This window comes from Lichenostomus cassidix, chromosome 8 (genome assembly GCF_008360975.1).
Source record: "Lichenostomus cassidix isolate B80296 chromosome 8, HeHo_3.0, whole genome shotgun sequence".
Classification (NCBI taxonomy): domain Eukaryota; kingdom Metazoa; phylum Chordata; class Aves; order Passeriformes; family Meliphagidae; genus Lichenostomus; species Lichenostomus cassidix.
Genome location: NC_139489.1, coordinates 29,822,275 through 29,841,215, shown reverse-complemented (window position 1 = coordinate 29,841,215; position 18,941 = coordinate 29,822,275). Strand labels below are relative to the sequence as shown.

The 18,941-nt window shown below is 46.3% G+C and overlaps 1 protein-coding gene across 1 annotated transcript; it reads left to right on the top strand.

Moving 5' to 3' along the window:
• The first annotated feature begins 445 nt into the window (after positions 1-445).
• On the top strand, positions 446-13,171 carry TSEN15 (tRNA splicing endonuclease subunit 15). Its single transcript, XM_085068703.1, has 4 exons — positions 446-695; positions 1,323-1,404; positions 2,720-2,855; positions 12,722-13,171. The coding sequence occupies exons 1-4, from the start codon at positions 501-503 to the stop codon at positions 12,924-12,926; spliced, it is 618 nt and encodes a 205-aa protein (XP_084924829.1). The 5' UTR covers positions 446-500; the 3' UTR covers positions 12,927-13,171.
• The last annotated feature ends 5,770 nt before the right edge of the window (positions 13,172-18,941 follow it).

The window sequence follows — 18,941 nt, the reverse complement described above, 5'->3', positions numbered from 1 at the left end:
ACCACAAGCCAATGTATGTATTAAATACGTATAAACTAATTTTCATTGATGCTTTATTATAAAATAGCCAGTGTTTGAAATTAATCAAAAGAGGCACCGAGACAGATGGAGCTGGTAAGCTAGACCTGGGGTACTTGGCATAGGGCAAAGCATGTTCCCACTGGAAGTCTCAGATATTTCTAGTGAAGCTGTCCAAGGTGCTTTTAATGGCAGTACCGTGAATCCACGTCTGTTACGCAGTTTATAGCAGCTCTGGACACTGCAGATTGATAACATATTCCTTGCTTAGGAGCCTTTAGGAGAAGGGACAGTGAAAGGAATATATATATATATATATATATATAAAAATTTTTTTTTAATATGTGTATGCATCCTATAAAGGGTTTAAAACGGCGCCTTGGGCCGTGGCTGCGGAGGGGTATCGGAACGGAGCGGAGGCGGAACGGTCGGGGCGGCGCGGCAGATTCTGGGGAGCGCTGGGCTGCGCGGCGCCGCCCGGAATGAAGCCGCGTTGCACACAGAGGGTGCGCATGGAGCCGGCGGCTGGGCCCGGCCGCAGCGGCCTTTACCCGGCCCCGGGGGGCGAGGGCGTCACCGACCCGGGTCAGCACTCCTCCGCGGCCGGGCGGGCCCCGGGGGTACAGGGCGGCTGGTCGGGTGCGGCTGGCGGCAACTGGATCACGACTCACCCCACGGTAGGCCGGGGCGGGGGTCTCTCGGGGGTCCCATTCTCCCGCCCGGACCCCCCAGGATTCCCCCCTCGCGGCTCTCGAGGTGCCCGTGGGGTCCCCCCAGGAGGGTTCTCGGGGGAGATGCAGATATAACATATTGGGTGTATCACGGGGGGCACCGGCCCGTGGGGTGCTCGGGGAATGTTATTGCCAGTGGTTGAAAATCGTGGAATCCCAGCTGGGAAACGTAAATGCCTTAAACTTTTGACTACATCTTAATTTTTAGCACACCGAAAACATGGAAGTGTTTAATTTGGCCATCGTCTTACGTTGATGTGCTGCAGCAAAAATAGGTAAAACTATTTACCCAAAAATAGGTAAAATTCCACAAAGCTAGAGCTGTTCCAGAAATAGTTGTGATTCCTCATGTATTTGTTTATTTTTATTGCTTTTTTAGAGTGCTAGACTATGGGGAATGCAGAAAAAGGAGCTTTTGAGATACTGTCAGAAAACAAGCCCTGCTTTTTGATTGTCTTAAAACTGTATTTAGACTCCAGTGGCTCCGCTGGCTGTAGAGGTTCTGGGTTTGGTCTGTTCATTCTTCATATAACCTGTGCTTTTCCTTCACCAACGTTGCTCTTTGGGTCTCAGTTCACAGAAATGATGTCACTTGATGTATCTGACAGCACTCAAGTCTACGCTGCCTTTCTGGTGTACCTGGACCTCTTGGAAGGTAAATCAGGGAAATGACTGGATCCCAACAAATTTGCCCTTAGGAACTGTTAAATTGATTGTTTGTGCACTGGGGCAGGACCTTTCATACAAAGTCCTCTCTGTCTGTTTTTAGACTTTTTGTGCTAAAGTTTCTATCCTATGCATCCTTGAAGCCTGTACAAAGATGAGGGCCCTTTTCATCCAGCAGTTCCAGGGCAAAGACAGTCAGCGTGAAAAAAAATTAACAAAAGAGGAGTAGGGGAAGGAAAAGGAAGGAAGGTGAAGTTACAAGTTCAGTGGTTGAGCTTCTAATGGTCCTCAGTTGTAGGTTAATGTGAAGTTACCAAATCATAGTGTTTCACCAAGGTCACCATTTAGCAGATGGCTGCTGTATGCTGGCCTGTGTTCTGGAAAGGGCAAGGATTCCTCTAGCAAAGAAGATCGTTTGCAAGTGTGGTAGCAGTAATTTATAACCTTTGTAGTAATGTTATATAACAAAATAGTAATTTATAACAGATAGAGTTGTGCTTAGGGCTGTGGCTTAGTGGAGGACCTGGCAGTGTTAGGTCAGTGGTGGGACTCGATGATGTTAGAGGGCTTTTCCAGCCAAAATGATCCTGTGAAACCCTATGTAGTCTTCTGGTGTCTGCTCAAAGTGGAGCAGAGTTATGTGATATATAAACTTATCCTGGATTCTTCTAAGTTGGCTTTATTGAAAAGGTACTGTGAGTAGGCAGCCAGCCAGCCTAAGAAAAGTATTTCAGCTTTGCTTGGAGCCTAGTGCTTCTTATGGTCAAGGAAGGGAGGGATTTTACAAGCCAGAAAGTGCTGCGTCTGTTGCTGTTACACCTCTGAAGAAAATGCCTTAATAGGCTTTAAGAGAAGATTTCTGTAGTTCTGCAGCAAAAACTTCAGCCTTATCCCTTCAAGGAGGAGGGAAGAACTGTGCATTGTCATTAACCATGCTTTTACCACCTGCTCCTTTAAAATTCAGAGGGCTGAGGAAGTCCAGATTTGGGTGACAGTGCTGCAAATGACTGAAGCTGCAAGATTTTATCTTCTTCTTGCCTCTTTCAAGCAGAGCATTGTCAGACAGATCCCTGTTCACCATTTCACCATCCTTCAGTGCAGCTCTGGAACCAGCAGGCTGGTCCTACTCTGAGGGTTTCTTTATCAGGATTGTTTCTCAGGAGGGGAATTTGGCAGGTGAATGGAGTTTTCCTGTGATGAGAGAGAGGGAACACAAAACATTATATATTAAATATTGCATTTAATATTTGATTAAAAGTTGTGGTTTTTGTTCTGCCCCTCTCATCTCCAACGAATGTTTCCAGGGAGGAACTGGCACGAGGTGCAGCCTGTGGGAGTGGCAGAGCTGCAGCTGGTGTGTTTGCATGCCCGTGCCAGGGAGCAGGAGAGGCTCCAGGTGATGGTGCCAGTGCCTGCACACATCCTGATCAGCCACGAGAGGTGAGAGTGTGCTCAGTGCTTGTCTCGGGTCACTGCTTACATGAAATGAATAAATTTTGCAGGTTGCTGATGGCTTGGTTAAGAGGGGAAGGGGAAGGAAACAGAGCAATATCAGAGGAAGGCACCCTCTCAGCCTGTGAAGAGTTATTTTGGGTGCTGCAGACACACAGGTAGCTTGGAACATTAAGGAAATCTCAACGTTGCATCAGTCTCTGCCTCTTCCTGTCTGGAAGTGGTTCTTGGATGTCAGCTTCCCGCAACAACTGATGTCCACTGATAAACACTTCCTGTTGTCAGGAGTTGCGTATGTGCTGGGAGATAACAGTGGATACCAAAGTATGTTTTGGAGACACAAGATTAGAACGCAAGACCTTCGCAGCTTATGTTTTGAACATTCTTGTGCTGATTTTGTAGTCTGGGAAATGTAGCAATGCTTCCTGAGTTGCTGGAGTTGAAAGGTTCTAAGAGGAAAGAAATCCTCTTGGAGCTGCCTAAGAATCAGCTTTTTTTATTGTCAGATTTGTGGATAAGCCTTGTGTGATGTGGTTTGCTTTTGTTTTGAAACTATAATTTGTCTACTTTGAACAGGAAACTCTTACTTTAGATCAAGAGTCTCATGTGTATGTGATTCTTGACTTACTTTCTTCACACATGCAAGAGCAGTTCTTCAAGCAGAAGACAGCACAGACATGAATTTGTGACATTACAGATATTTACAGCCTAAAGAACTTCCACTTCAGTAGTTTTGCAGTCTATTTTAACTGGCCCTTAGAGCAGTCTCAGACACACAGCATGATTTACTCCCTGATAAAAGCTGCCTTCTCTCGCTGGCATTTGCCATGATGACTCTAAAGGCTTGAGCTATTTCAGCTTCATCATATGGTTGTACATTTTTCGGTTTCTTCTGTTCCCACTCCTGGTAGGAGCTGGCTCGGGGCTGGCTTTAGAGATCTTGCTGCTTTTTGCCATTTCCTCTTGCTCTGTGGGCAGCAGCCTGACATAGCAGTAGGTAGCTTGTCGCTGTTGAGCAGCTAGCAGAGTAATGAATGCATCGGTTCTCAGTGGCAAGAAGGAATGACCTTTATTGTTTTGATTTCATCACATATATAGAGTTCTCAAAAGTCACCCAGATGGGTCAGTCAGAAGCCTTCCCCCAGGCCTGATTGGCCAGGCCTGCACTGCCCAAGTTCTGGGACACTGTTCCAAAACATCCAAACTTTATCTTTATTTACAAAACACAAGAAAACTTCTCATGGGAAAACCTGTGCTAGCCACAGCAGCTAATTAATTGCACTTATTAGATGTGTGTGCACACTCTAGGAATGATGTTTTTGCTTTTTATTTTGGGTTTTAGAAGTGACAGATTGATGTCTTGCTAACAGACTTTTATCTTCATTTTGCTATTTGATGGGTGAGGGGGACGGAAATTATTTACTAGATATTGATGGGTTTTAGTATTATTTATGTGCTGAAAAAAAGAAGTATTATTTATGTGCAAGTATTGGTCTATCACTCCTGTGGGTTTGGTGTTTCAGAGGAATGTGATGTGATCTCCACTGCAGAGGAAAGCTGCTGAGAGGCCTTGCAGGGTGAAGTGTCATCCAGCCTGTGTGCAAGGAGCAGATCTGTGAATGTGTGTATGAAAGGGACATGCTGCAGTTCTCAGCTCAGATGAGCCTTCAGGTGGGAAGAGAAGGCAGCCAATGAGGATGTGGGATTTTTGAGGAATTCACCTATGTGCTGAGCTGTTGTGTTTGGTTAATGTTGTTTCCACCTGGGCTGGAAACTTGGATTCCTGGCATGGGGTCAAGGCCAGAAGTATGCTCTGACTGACTTTTAACGACAGATATTCCAGTGCATGCATGTCCTATCTTTTACTGTGTCATTGGAGCTTTTCATGGGGAGCCTCTGCACTTGTTTGTTCTGTGGTGATGCTGTTTGCTCTGCCTCTGGCACCAGAATGTCTGGAATCCAGTACTGGAAGGATGTGTGGTGGAGAGGCAAAGAGTGAAAGCATCACATTGATTAAAAGTACAGTTTGTGACTAAGGTTTGCTGCAAAGCAACTACATAGGGTGTGTTGTCACTAAAATGAGCTGAATCCCAGGCTGCAGTGCCAGGTGCATCCATAAAAGCCTGTATGTGTTCAATATCCATGGATGTTCTCAGGCTGGGCGGTTGTATTTATGTACGACACTTGTACTTGTGGTGTTGAACGTGCATGCACATTTTGCTCAAAGAAATGCTTTGGGGGATTGTGTTACCTGTTAAAAGCAGAGGAGGAGCTGTGAGTACAAGTGAGTACAGCTCACTTAGTGTTGAAAATAAGCCCTTGGAGGGAGTTGGGAGGTGAAAATGTTCAGTGTCTATTTCTGGGCCTGGAACTGTGCTAACTGCAAAAGAAGCCAGTAACAGCAGCATTTATGGGCAGCACTTCCTTGTTTAATCAGTAAGGCTTGGGAAGGGTTTGGAAGTGGCACTTTGCAATCAGACTTCCATCTTCATTCTGCTCTGTGTTTCCCCTATTGGTGGGGGGAAGAAAGTAATTAATGAGAAAATAATGGATTTTATTACTATGTATGTGCTGAAAAAATCTCACATTTGTGAATATTAGTCAGCCACCCTTGTGGTCTTCCAGAGAAATACAGGGGTGGTTTTCTTCAAATCCATGTCAGCCAAGCTCTGCCTTCCAGTTGTCTTATGGAGATCCCTACTTGGCTGCCACTGAGTAGTGTGTCCTTAAAAGGCCGCAGGAAAGTTGCTGTGGAAATTACCAGCAGGACATCTAGGCAAATGACAAATGTGAGTGCCCTACAAAAAATAAAATCTACCCAATATTTTTTAGCCTATTATAAGATTTCATCATGCCCAATTTGTGCATGACAGTTAACTGCTGAAGGCAAAAGCTGTTCTGCTTACTAAGCTCACTGTCCACTTTTACAAAGCTGGATGGAAGCTGCTCATCCAGCCCTGGCAGGGTAAGGCTCCACAGGAACCCATCAAATTACAAAATTATGGGCTCTGAAGCAACAAGTAAATGGTTGTACACAGTCTGAGAAGCCACTTTGTGCTCTGTGTGCTCTTCAGATGAAGATTGCTGAATCTTCTGTGAGCAAAGAGCTGGAGAGTACAATGCAATTTCTGTCTGTCTTGGCCCTCTCTGACCCATGCACAGCTGGCTGAATTCAGTAGGGACTCATGCTTGTAGGAGGAGTTCGTAGGTGCATTGACTGGAGTGTGTTTGCTGCTCGCTGCAACACCTTAGTGCATACCAAGTACCTCCTTGGTACCTACTTCTGGAATGAAGTACCTACCTTCATTCCAGAACTGGGACCCCCCAGAGCAGAGAAGGCAGTTGAATCCTGGAAGTGCTGCTTCAGAGCTGATAGAAATGACTTGCAGAAACCAAGCTCAGCAAGTTAGGAGAGCTCGCAGTGTTAACAGCTGGATTTTTTAGATAGCCTGGAAAGCCTTGATCCTTCAAGGACCAGGGCATTAGGTCCCAGATCTAATGGAATTGGTCACTGTCTGTCCTAGACAAATAACCCTGTCTAAGCAAAATATTGCTGATAAACTGTCAGATTAAGTGGCACATCACTGCTCTGTTTGTAATTTGTGTACAATTGTTGGAAATGAAGGATGAAGTTGCCTGGGGTCACAGAGACCTGCAAAGTTTGGGAAAGGCTTATTTTGCTAAAATGCTAGTCTAATTTTGAAAAAAAGCAACACATAATGTTTCATTTTAAAGCTGATAAGCATCCTGAGAAGCAAATCTGAGGACTGGAAGCAATTAACCCTCTTCAGAGTCTGTAGATTGTGAAATAAATCTTGCTATAATCTGAAAAAGGCCTGTTATTTTAAAGCACTGGGAGTGTGACATGCATCTTGTATCCTCTTCACAGTTTTGTCAGTAACTCCGTTGCTATAAGCATAATTTACTCATACAGTAATTAGTGGCTCCTAAACACAATCTCTTCATTTATATTTTTAGTTTAATTATTTTAATTTAATACTAATATTTTAAATGAGATTGATGTAGCTCCTGCAGCAGAGTTGGTAATGCAGTCCTGTGATTGAACATCCAATAGTAAGTGTGTCCTGTAGAGCTTTGCTGAACTCTGATTCCTGCCTTTTGTATGGTTTGTCTTGTTTTCTTCTTGAACTTCCATGGAAAAAGATCTTAATATTCCTTGGGGTTTCAGTTCCTTCTCCTGACCAGTGTGGCACGTGGATGTTTTATTTGCTTTTATTCTTTCCATTACAAAAACTGAGTTTCTTCTAGTAGTCAGATGACAGTAGTAGTCCATGTTCATGTGTTTTGGAAACAAATCCCAGGAAACAATGGTATGCATTTACACCTTCTCCCACCCCCATGTGCACCTTCCCACATATTTCAAGGCCCTGGGTTAATGCTGCTGCTTGCCCTGCAGCAGGGTCTGGAGCAGCATTCCTGATGGTGAGCTGTGTTAACATTTGTAAAGCTGGCTAAATCCAAGGAATTGTGCTCTCTGGGAGGTCCTGTGCCATGGTGCTGACCCAGGTTGGGACAACTGCACGCTCTGGTGCCTGGGGTAATGATCTCTGCAGTGGCACAGGGGCCAGCTTGTGTGCTTTCTGCAGCCCTGCCTGGTGAGCAGGGGAGGGAGCTGTTCAGGCTGGCCAAGCCTGCAATGAATTATTCATCCACATATAAAGGGCAGATTGAAAGCATTAGGCTTTTATGGGATGGAAGGCAGTAGTTCCATTTCAGCTCAATGGAGCTCTATGCAACCTCCATAAAACTGCTCTGAGCTTGCAGAGTGACGCTGCTTCTCAGAGGCATCGCATGGGTTGTGTCTCTGAAATGCTCTTTTGTTCATCACAGAAGTTGCTACTTGAGTTCTCTTTCCTTTCTGATTCTGCCCTTTGTTGGTTTTTGCACAGTCAATGGAAACCTCAGGGTAACCAGTTGTACACCTGGTTCTTTCTCGCAGAGAAAAGAGCAGTGTTATTTTGTTAGGAGCAAATATAGGGAAACACAGCACAGATTTCTGATGGCTATTGTGCAAAATTAATATGGGGGAAAGATGGAACATTCCCCTCTGCTCTCTGGATGGATCTGTGTGGATTTCTTTGCTTTGTCTTGGGATTTGTTTTATTTTGAAGCTATTAATTGCCACAGTAATAGAAGACCAAGTCAGTTCACTGCCATCATTAAGTTTGAATGCAGCAGTAAGGACAGATGCAGGATGATACTGCTAATGCTGTTCCCTTAGCTGCAGTGCCCCTTACATGATGTTCCCTAAGTTAAACCTGCTCCAATGAGTAATTCCTTGGTAGAAAAAAAGCAATCCCTACTGACTCTAGTCTGTAGATAACTAGAAAGCCTTTTCTAAGCCCTTTTGCTAATGCAAAGTGTTTTAGAAATGCCAGCTCTTTACTTTGGATTAAAAGGTGTTTGAGGTGAAGTCCTTTGCATCTCCTGTACTGTGAGGTGAATGTGAGTTTGCTTCCTGGCTGGAAAATGAGGGCTTTGTCCTGCTTGCATTTGGTGGGAGCAGATCTGGACTTCAGTGAACATCCAGGCACCATCAGGTTTTAGAGCTGGGCTTTCAAATTACACCGGAAACTTTGCACTGCATAATCTCCAACAAATGAAAATTCTTATAAGAAATACTTATTCTATTTATGGGGCTTCTATAGAACTTTAGAGTGTTTTTTGTGATATCTGTATTCCCCTAACTTCAGTTACTTTCCTTTCATGGTGCCTTTGATCAAGATATACCTTTTTCTGTGGGAAAGCTAAAGCTTTTGTACTGCCTGTTTTAAATTTCCCTGGCTTTTCATGCTGCAGAGGGATGCTGCAGAGGGGTGGGTTGCAGGGTGTTTTAGCTTAGATGTCTCACTGTGCATGCAGCACATTTGACGGTTCTGTGCACCCTCCTGGGGCTCTAGATGTTGGGTTTTTTTTACCAGTCAGTGGCATGAATCCTGAGATGGTTGCATGGGTAGGGTTGACTGTCCCTGATGTCCCTTGCCAGGCTGAGCCTGTGGACGAACACGTGCTCAGGTGATGGAGTCTGCTGTCCTTGAGGATGTGGCAAAGTGACATGGTGCATTGTTCCAGCACAGGCTTTACTTGACACTGTAGTGAGGATGTGCTGAGCTTGTACTGAGACCCTACAGAACAACAAGAACTGTTTCTCAGCTGCACCTTTTCTCGTGTCAAGTCTCTCCATTCTGCTGAAAACTGGGTGTACAGCCAGTGGAGTGGGTGTGCTGGAATTCCTGTGGAAAAGGAGGACCCACAGAGAGACAGTCCACACCAAAGGCTTGACCCCACAGCTTCTGTGGGGCTCATTCTGTTGGCGTGCAGCCAGGGAACCAAACCCAGAGTGGTTGTGGGCCCCGTGGTATCAGTGTTCCATCCGTTATCAGTACTTCCAGAGTGTCCTGACACAGCTGTGACTCCTGGGGAAAGGCTGCTCAGGGTGCTGGGGAGTGAAGGGAGTCAAGGCTTGTTGGCATCTGCCAGACTTCTGGATGCACTGAATTCCTCTGTTCCACCACTGTTTGATGCTTTCAGAAACATTATATCCACGTTGATTTAAGCAAATTCATCTTTTATAATTGTCATCACCTGTATGGGGTAGCAGATTGTACTGGTCATTAAGGAGCTTATTTGTAGCCATTAACGAGGTAATTTAAATCAGCTGCCTCTATTGGGGGTGTTACCGCATGGGCTTCTTGCCTAGGACTTAATTTCCAACATTGGATGCAGCTGTTGTGTGAGATGGGCAGCCTTAAGGGCTATTTTGCATGAAAAAAGGCTTCTTGCCTCGTTTAGGATGTCAAATGTTCATTCTTTGAATTTCAGAAGGCTAACAACACTTCATGTTTTCTTTTTTTTCCATAGGCAGCATTAGATGCATCAAAAGGATTACAAAATCTGTACCTTTCCTGTAGTATTTCATCTTCCTGCTCGTGGCAGGCAGCAAGTGCAGTGAATTCAGAGGTTCTGTGGCTCCTTTGCAGTGTGCGCTGGTGCAGAGGAACATTGTGAGCAGGCTGGCCACAGAGGCTGCTGGGGATGCCTTCAGGGGAAGAGGGCACTGGACGGTGTCTGACACAGACTTCCTGAATTCCAAAGCTTATCCTTCTTAAAAATACCCTCTCGCCACTCTGCAGATGTGCTGCAGTGCTCTGTGGCTACTGTGGTATGCAGGAATGAGAGCCCTTGGTTGGGACTGCCTGTGTTGAGGGAAGGGGAAAGAGGAAAGTGGTGCCTTTGCAGTTGTCATTCTTCATCTGTGGATGGCAGAGTTAGCAGATCATCGTAAGGCAATGGCATGTCTTCATGCTCCTTACATAAATCCTGTAATTCTTGTCTCATGGAAAGGAAGAAGAAATGCGAAGAAATGTCATTAATGTCTTGTCAGGACCTGGCTGCTTTTGGGATCAGGGGGCGTCTTCAAAGTCCTAGTTGCTAAATGGGGGGAAATAAAGGTTCAGGTGTCTGTGCTTGGCAATGTAAGAAGAAATCATGAATATCAGAAATTTAGATCTAAGGCCTCACTGTTCCATCCCTCCCACTAATAGACTGTGAAGAAAACCAGTGGCAGGTGCTGAAGAAAATAGGAAGGGGCTTCTGCCCTGGCTGACAGGTAAATCCAGGCCTCTGTCTGAGTCTGCTCCCAGATACAGCATTGTCCACACCCAACACAAGTTTGGTTTCTTTGGCTCACAAAATACCTCTCCTAGCAGCTGAGCCCTTTTATTTGTCATTTTATCATTAATTCTATATTACATCCCCAGGAGAAAGAGAGGTGAATGTCCACTGCTTCATGGGTAGTTATTTCCTCGCTGGGTCTCTGCCAGCAGCCTGGCCTCACCAACTCAGAGCTTTCTCCAGACACTTTCTGCTCCCCTCATAAAAACACCTCTCATAAACAAAAGGGGGGGAAAACTCTGTCAGCAGAAACATCTGCGATGGCAGTTCTTCCTGAAGAGAATGGTATTACTGAAACCTTCCCGGACAGGGACTTTGGACAAGGGGGAATGGCTTCAAGTTGACAGAGAGCAGGCTTAGATGGGCTATTGGGAAAGAATTCCCTGCTGTGAGGGTGGGGAGGCCCTGGCACAGGGTGCCCAGAGAAGCTGTGGCTGCCCCTGGATCCCTGAAGTGTCCAAGGCCAGGTTGGACAGATCTTGTAGCAACCTGGGATGGTGGAAGGTGTCCCTGCCCATGGCAGGGGGTGGCACTGGATGGGCTTTAATATCCCTTCCAACCCAAATCATTCCATGATTCTGCATGCGACAAGTGGATTCTTGCTCTGTGCCTGTGTCAGGAAGAACATCTGGCATTTTTTCCCCAGACTTTTGACCCCTGCCAGGGCTGTGGCAGGACATTGTGGTGCTGGGGGTACCCCTGCAGACGGGCTGCAAGTGACAGGAGCAGGAGGTGCCCAGCATGAGCATAGAGTAATTTACCTGCCAGGCAAACCTGCAGACAGAGCCATGCTGAGGTGGCAGTGAACACAGGAGTTGATGTCCCTTTGCCTGAAGGAGTCTCTTGCAGCATCTGTCCTCTGCCACTGGCCAGCACAGTCTCTGTCACCTTATTTGTTGTGGTGTTAGAAAATGTGCTGATGTGGGAGGGCCAGGATGGGGCTTTTCCCAACTGTGGTATCTCTGTTGCTTTAAGTGACTGTGTTGTGTTGCCTTGCTGTGTCTGGGCCAGCGGTGCAGGCAGGAGGAAAGGCACTGCTGGGTTGCCCAGTCTGGATTATGCACAGCTCAGAACACAGATGGATCCTTAAGAAGGTCATGGGCTTAACAGCAAGGCTTTCCAGACTGTTGCTCATTCTCTGCCGTGTTCCATTTGGCTTTAATCAGAGGATCAAAGGGGTTCTGAGGGACGATGCTGATTGAAGTCTGAAAGCTGCTGCCTTTAGAGAGAGCCCTGTTTTCAGCTGCCTGTGTTCAGCTGGGTGAGCTCCCCAGGACACATGAGGCCAAGGCTGGTTTATCCTGTTGCACAGCTGAACTCCTGCTGGAATGTAACCTGTCCTGGCAATCCCAGATGAGCCCTCTTGCACCTGACTTGAGGGAGAAGAAGAAAGCTCCCTGTGGGAATGTTCTGGGGGAAGTGTTACTGTTCTGCCGTGGACACTGCACTCCTTGAGGACTTGCTCCCCAGTCGGACCAGGAATCTGGGGACTCCAGTGATCAGTGTTGTCCTGAGCTCTGAACCGAACAGTAACTGGCATGTTACTCTTTGAGTAAGCTAAACAGGAAAAATTGCATAACTTTGTCGTGAGCTTTTAAGGAAGACATTATTTATGCTGACTGTCCTGAAGAGGAGCATTAGTCTTGTGGCTTCTAGTCTAGACAGGGACGTAGAGAAACCTGGCTTGGGCTCCTGGGCCTTCCACAGTCTGGCAGAGAACTGTGGTACAGTGGCTGAAAGACTTACCTCTGCAAATGGAACAAGCCTTAATTATTTAGTTCTTAAATTGAACACCAGGTGTTAATTAGACTTTTTATTCAAGTCTACTGAAAACAGGACCAGTAGAGATTGCCATGCTAGGATTGTGATGGATGAGGGCTGGCTGAGGCATGTGCACATAGGTACACCTAAGCAAAGCTTAGAAGCATGTATTGAACCATTTCCTGCAGAGATGTATGTAACTGATTCTGCTGCTTTCTTTTGTTGCTTGATTACATGACTTTGGATTTTTATTCGAACAGGTATTATGCTCACTTTAGTGACGACAAGTTTGCAGAGTAAAAATGGTCTGAATAAAAATAGCAATGGTGCCGTTCTGCCTTTGTGCCATCGTAGATCGTTGTGGACTCCTTTCTAAGTGATTTTTTTTCTTCTCCTAGGTTAAGGGAAATACTGAAGAAAGCCTCTCTCCCTCCTGAGGATCCCGACACCCTGCTGTCAGTGACCTTGGCCATAGTTGAGACAGACTCCACAATAGTCTACTATAAAATGACTGATGGCTTTGTAATGCCAGATCCTCCTCATGGTACTGAAGATGTGGACAATAAACAGTGGAGGAAGAAAAGAAAGAAGCTTTTTAAATGATTAGGACAGAGAAAACAAAACGTTTCTTGAACTCCTGTGCTCAAACCCAAACAAATGCAGGAACTAATGTGTGTGAATAAATGATGTGCTAAAGTCTGCCTTGGCATATCAAGGATTTATTCAGGGAGAACAGAGGCTTGTGCAGCTGCACTGTGATGAAATGCCATCTGAGGTATGAAGTAGGTCATGCTTTGAGGCAGATCAGTCCTGACTAATAAATACACTTGGGAAGTGTTTGCAAAGCCTGCAGAGCCTCTCCTCTCTGTCTGGTCAGCTACATAACAGAATAAACACATCCTTGCCCATACTGTAAATATTGGTTACAGGTAAGTCTGAAGGGCCTCTGGCAGGAGGGAAGGGTTTTGTGGTTTACAGAGTGTCTTTGTCTTAGCCCTGTCAGAAGCACTCATGCTGCCCCCCAGGTTACATTTCTGAACATTGCTTTCTTTCCTTTGCTTTTGGAGAAAAGGCTTTTCCACAGAAATACCTTATTTTAATTTTTTTCCTGTAGAGGAAAACTGATTATAGCAGTCCCGGAGGCAGCTAAAACACCAAAGTATGTCACCTTCTATGCTACAAGTTAACACTGGTCACCTGTTTCAGGCACCAACTAAGTTTCTAAAGCCATTGTCATTCCTAGGACTTTTTTTATTATTTCTTTGGACATAGCTTCTGCATATTGAAACTGATTGCCAGGAGCTGCTTCAGCTCAGAGTCAGTTAAGAGGAAAAAAGCTAACTTTCAGTTTCTTCTGCAGGAATTTTCCAGGTCTTATGCATAGAGATCTTCTTCAGGTTAAACTTAGAATTCCTTGGCAATCAAATAACACCCCAGAGCAGCTTTTTGAGCACAGCACTGTCCATGTGACAGCTGTGCAGCCAAAGAGCACAGGTTCAGAAGGTGAAGCACAAGAGTTCTTTTTTTTGTATGGGTAGAAGAATGGGAGAGAATCCAAAATACCAAGGTGGAAATCAAAGGCCATTTAAGCTTTGCTGTCCCTGGGACTAGAGTGGATGTTTCTATGGCTGTGTAGCTTGATGCTAGTTTGGCCAAAGGTGCTGCAAGGCAGAGTGATCCCCCAGGGAGAGCCCGGAGCAGAGAGGCCCTTGCACCCATGAAGGAGAAGTGTCACTGTCACCTGGAACTCCACAGGGCACCTTTATTCCATCCAGCCAGGGGAGTCTGGAAGTCTGTGGGCTTCAGTCATGGAGAAAAAGAATTTTTCTTTGCTTTTCTCAGTGTTGCTCCCCTCATGGAGGAAACCCATCGTTTTATTTTTGTCTGGTGCTGTCCTGCCTTGAAGGGGTGTCTGTGTGCTGACTTCTGCCATGCTGTGCTTGACCTTGACATTTCATGGGATCCACAGTGTAGTCCATAAAGGAAGTCTTAGACTTGGCTAGGCTGCATGCCACCAGGTAAATTGCCCTTGTTACAGGCTGGGATATACTTCAGCCCTGCAGGAAAAGAGCTGGTTTGAGTGAAGGAGGTTTTAACAGATGCCACACATAGCAGAATGGGTATTTAAACGATACATGCTTAACCCCAGAAGCAAATTCTTTTCCATTTGCTTCAGTTTGTGGGAAATACTGCCAGTTTGCAGTTTGCTGCATGACTGATGCTTGGCTTTACCCCTCATTTTATCATTTCTGCTCACAGAAAGAGGAGCAGAACTGGAGCCTTTTTTCCTATACACTGAAAACTGCTGATCAAGGCTTCACAAGCCAAGTTGGAAAAACTGTGTCCGAAGGCTTCTTATGATTTCTGTTTCTTCTTGTGTCCCACTGAGAAATTATTATATCGGCCCTTTTCCAGCCTCCTTAGATTGTGGTGGTTCTTTATTTCTGAGGAGAAAAAACGCAGAAGAATAAATAATACCACAGCACTGCTTGTCCCATAGGTATTACAGTGTAAACACGGGGCTGTTAAATAAGCTTGGAGCCAGCTGTGCTGTTTCTTTACATTCCACTGAAGTATTTCTCTGTCAAGTCAACAACACACAGACTGAAGCCTCTGGTCTTCCAGGCACTGAAAAAAGATTGGAAGAGACTTCCCTTAGAAGTGTATCAGTTCAGAGCAGTAGCACATTAACATTCCTGAATCCATAGCATCCAAGTGCTGTGCCCAAAGTGTTCAAGCAAAACTCTGCTTTAAGTGTTCATGAGACATCTGTGGAAGCGTGAGCCGTGACACTGCTGCCAATCCAGCTATTTCAGCCTGGAAGGTTTTGCAGGCTCCATCCTGCCATCTTTTAAATAGTTTCTTTGGGTTTCATTTGCCAAGCACAGCTTGATATGTTTTACTGAACCCCCCCGACCAACAGAAGGTGTTTTAAAATCTGGAGAGTATCATTTTGCAATAGATTATTGTTCCAAGTCTTTCCTCTCTGCTGATGGATGTTTGCATTGATGCTTCCCCACCAAGGCAAGAATGACAGAAAAGCAAAGGGCTGTTCTGGCTTGGCTTTGACAGCAAGGCTTGGTGCCTACTTCTGTAAGGGAGCCTTTGCTTATCAAACTGTGTCTCCTCGAGGCACTGCTGGCACCATCACCCACCTCTTCTGGATGCAGCCTGACTGTTTGCCATGCACACGGAACATCTTATGTGAAGAAATGCTGGTGGAGAGGCAGGAAAGCCTTGTCAGGTCCATGGGGAGGAGCTGGGGTTCCCAGCGCTGGCCAAGAGAGCTCTCACAGCCCTCCCCAAGCCCATGCTGAACATGGGGGGCTTTTGGGCAGCAGCTCCTCCCATGGGAGTCTCCCAGGCCTCTGTGGCTGTGTGTGCTCTGTGGCAGCTCAGGGATCTCTGGCTCAGCATCTGTCTGCTTCCTGGGCACATGAGGCAGTGGCCAGGTAAAGGGCTGTTGCTTCCACATCCTAAGCAGGATCCTGCTCCCTACAAAGTGCCACTCAGCATCTCTACAAAACGCTTCTGTGTCTCACAAATCACTGGAAGAAAGATGTGGGCTCTTGTAACCCATCCTTGAGCTGGGCACAGTTTTCCACAGGATTTTTTGCTGGGACACAACTGTGAGATATCAATAACATTGCTAAAGCCAATCCATCTTAATCTTCCTCTTTTCTGTCAGCAAAAGCTTTTTTGTTTAATTTAAAACATTTTTTTTTCCTAATAAGGAATCCATATGAATTTATGAATCATCCTACAAGTGCTGCACATCTATAGGAATTAGATGTTTAATAGCTTGTCCCAGTAGTTTTGAGGAATCTAAATGTTATCAACTGGCCTGCAAGCCCTGTTATATGTAAATAGGCTCATTGTTAACCTCCTCTAGTCCTCCAAGGACAGCACCCAGGGAATGGCTGGAGCTGTGTCAGGGAGGGTTAGGTTGGATCTTAGGGAGTTGTTCCCCCAGAGGGTGCTGGGCACTGCCCAGGCTCCCCAGGGAATGGGCACAGCCTGAGGCTACTGGAGCTCCAGGAGTGTTTGGACAGCACTGCCAGGGACGCACAGGGTGGGATTGTTGGGGATCGTCCTGAGCCAGGAGTTGGACTGGATGGTCCCTGGGAGTCCCCTCCCACTCAGGATATTTCATTATTCTAAAAAATAGCTGCAGCTGCACCTCCTATATCAAGAGTATCCAAGGAGCTGATTTCATTCCCTCATTTCTCTCATGCTCCCACTGAGGCCCTGGGTCCCTGCCTGCAGCAGACCTGACTGAATTATTGGTTCTCTGACTCCTGATCAGCTCTGTGCTGGGTGTTGTGTTCACAGAATTCATTGCCTGATGCCTCGTTAGTTGTTCTTTCCACCCCCACCTGGCTACAAGTTTCTCCTCATTGTGTCTTGTCTGGTCATCAAGCTCTCAATGCCAAACCAGAATGGTTCTGCTCATCTTTTTTGTAGGTTTTTTTTTCCCTCTTTCTCACTGCTGTAGTCATCTTGTCTGCAAATTTCTTCCTATTGTTCACCACCCTCTTGACCCATGTTTCAGACCCTTAGTTACCCTCAAACTTGTATTTCCATGCTATCTGTAAACTCTTTCTTTCCAGCCCTGTTGGAATCCCTGGATGGTCTGAAAAGAGCCATCTATGCCTTTCCCTGCTCTAATCCACATATCAACTGGTCCTCTCAATTCCACCAGAGCAATCCCATTTACCACTAAAAATTTTGGTAAGTTCTGAAGCAAAGTCTCGTGAGCCCTGTGCCAGGGTCCAGCCAGCACAGAATCATAGACTCACAGAATATCCTGAGCTGGAAGAGACTCACCAGGACCATCCAGTGCTACTCCTGGCCCTGCACAGCACTCCAACAATCCCACCCTGTGTGTGTCCCTGCCACTGTTGTCCAAAGACTCCTGGAGCTCTGGCAGCCTCAGGCTGTGCCCATTCCCTGGGGAGCCTGGGCAGTGCCCAGCACCCTCTGGGGGAGCAACTTTCCCTGATCTCCAGCCTGATCCTGCCCTGGCACAGCTCCAGCTGTTCACTGGGTCTGTCACAGGGGGCAGAGATCAAAAGGCTCTCTCTGCTGGAGAGTGCTGCCTTCACATGACAGGGTGGCTGTCACCCCCTTTCCATTATCCCAAGCACCCCCAGTAACCCAGCATGGATGTTCGCTGGATAAATCCACTGGCAGAGCTGGCTGGAGCTGCCGGTTATGTCTGCACCAGAGGGCGCTTGGAGACTGCCAAGCTGGAGTCTTCCTCCTCTGGGAATGCTGGAGTTTTGCAGAACTCCCCTCACATGCCTCCCATAAACAAAAAGAGGAGGGAAAACCCTGTCAACAGAAACATCTTCGATGGCAATTCCTCCTTCCTGAAGGGAATGGTATTACTGAAACCTTCCTGGACAGGGACTTTGGACAAGGGAATGTAGTGACAGGACAAGGGGAAATGGCTTCAGGCTGACAGAGGGCAGGCTTAGATGGGCTATTGGGAAAGAATTCCTCGCTGTGAGAGTGGGAGGCTCTGGCACATGGTGCCCAGAGAAGCTGTGGCTGCCCCTGGATCCCTGCAAATGACCAAGACCAGGTTGGACATTGGGGCTTGGAGCAACCTGGGATAGTGGAAGGTGTCCCTGCCCATGGCAGGGGGTGGCACTGGATGGGCTTTGAGAAAGGAGTAGTCAAATAGAAAACCCAAATCTATTTGCACTTCAACCATTCTTGTTTCTTTGAGCTTTTGCCCCTTCCACCAGCATGGCGCCCATCAGTTCTGGCCTTGTGGATTCCCTTAATCTTATCAAGATAAAAGGGGGCAAAAGGAATCCTTTTGCCATTGAGCACAAGAAATCGCTAGTAATATTAATGACTTATGAGAAGTAATTTGTATAACCACTCCTATCCTGAAGAATGTAATGAATATTCATGAATTTTACCTATAACACTGTGCCTTTAGAGGTACTGGGGTGTGTGTGTGTGTTTGGTGGAAACAATTCCCACACATCCGGTGCACCGAATAAAGCAAATACCCACTTCTCTGACTTGGTCTCTGAAGTGTCTCTGAGCTCGATTGGGGCGAATCAGCTTTAAGGTCCCTTCCAACCCAAAGCATTCTGGGATTCTGTGAGGATGATTCTATAAAGCAGCAGCCTGTGTGGAGGCTGCAGGAATGCAGGTCATACAGGGGTACAGATACAACAATTGCCTACTTCTCCGCGTATTAGCAAAAACCCAAGATTTTGGGGTGTTTAAATCCCTACTGACCATCTGGATCCTACACAGCTGATTCTTCCACCCCAGAACTTGTGGCAAGGTAGGAAGCAAGGGCAGCCTTGCCAAAAGTTACAGCAAAATGCCACAGAAAAGTCTTAGCCATCCAGCACTTTTACTCTGCTTTCTCAGACTCTGCAGTAGCCTCCAACTAAACAGCCAGCTTGGCAGGCTTCTCAAGACCTACCCCACCCCTCACCCCTTCCCATTTAATTCCCCCTTCTATGATACAGAATTCTATCCTCTGTATTAAGAGTTAACCCCAGCATGATGGTAATGCCAGCTGCCCACTCACCTCCTGCCCAGAGCCTTGAGTGCTCCTATATTCAGACATGCACATTTTTGAAAGCC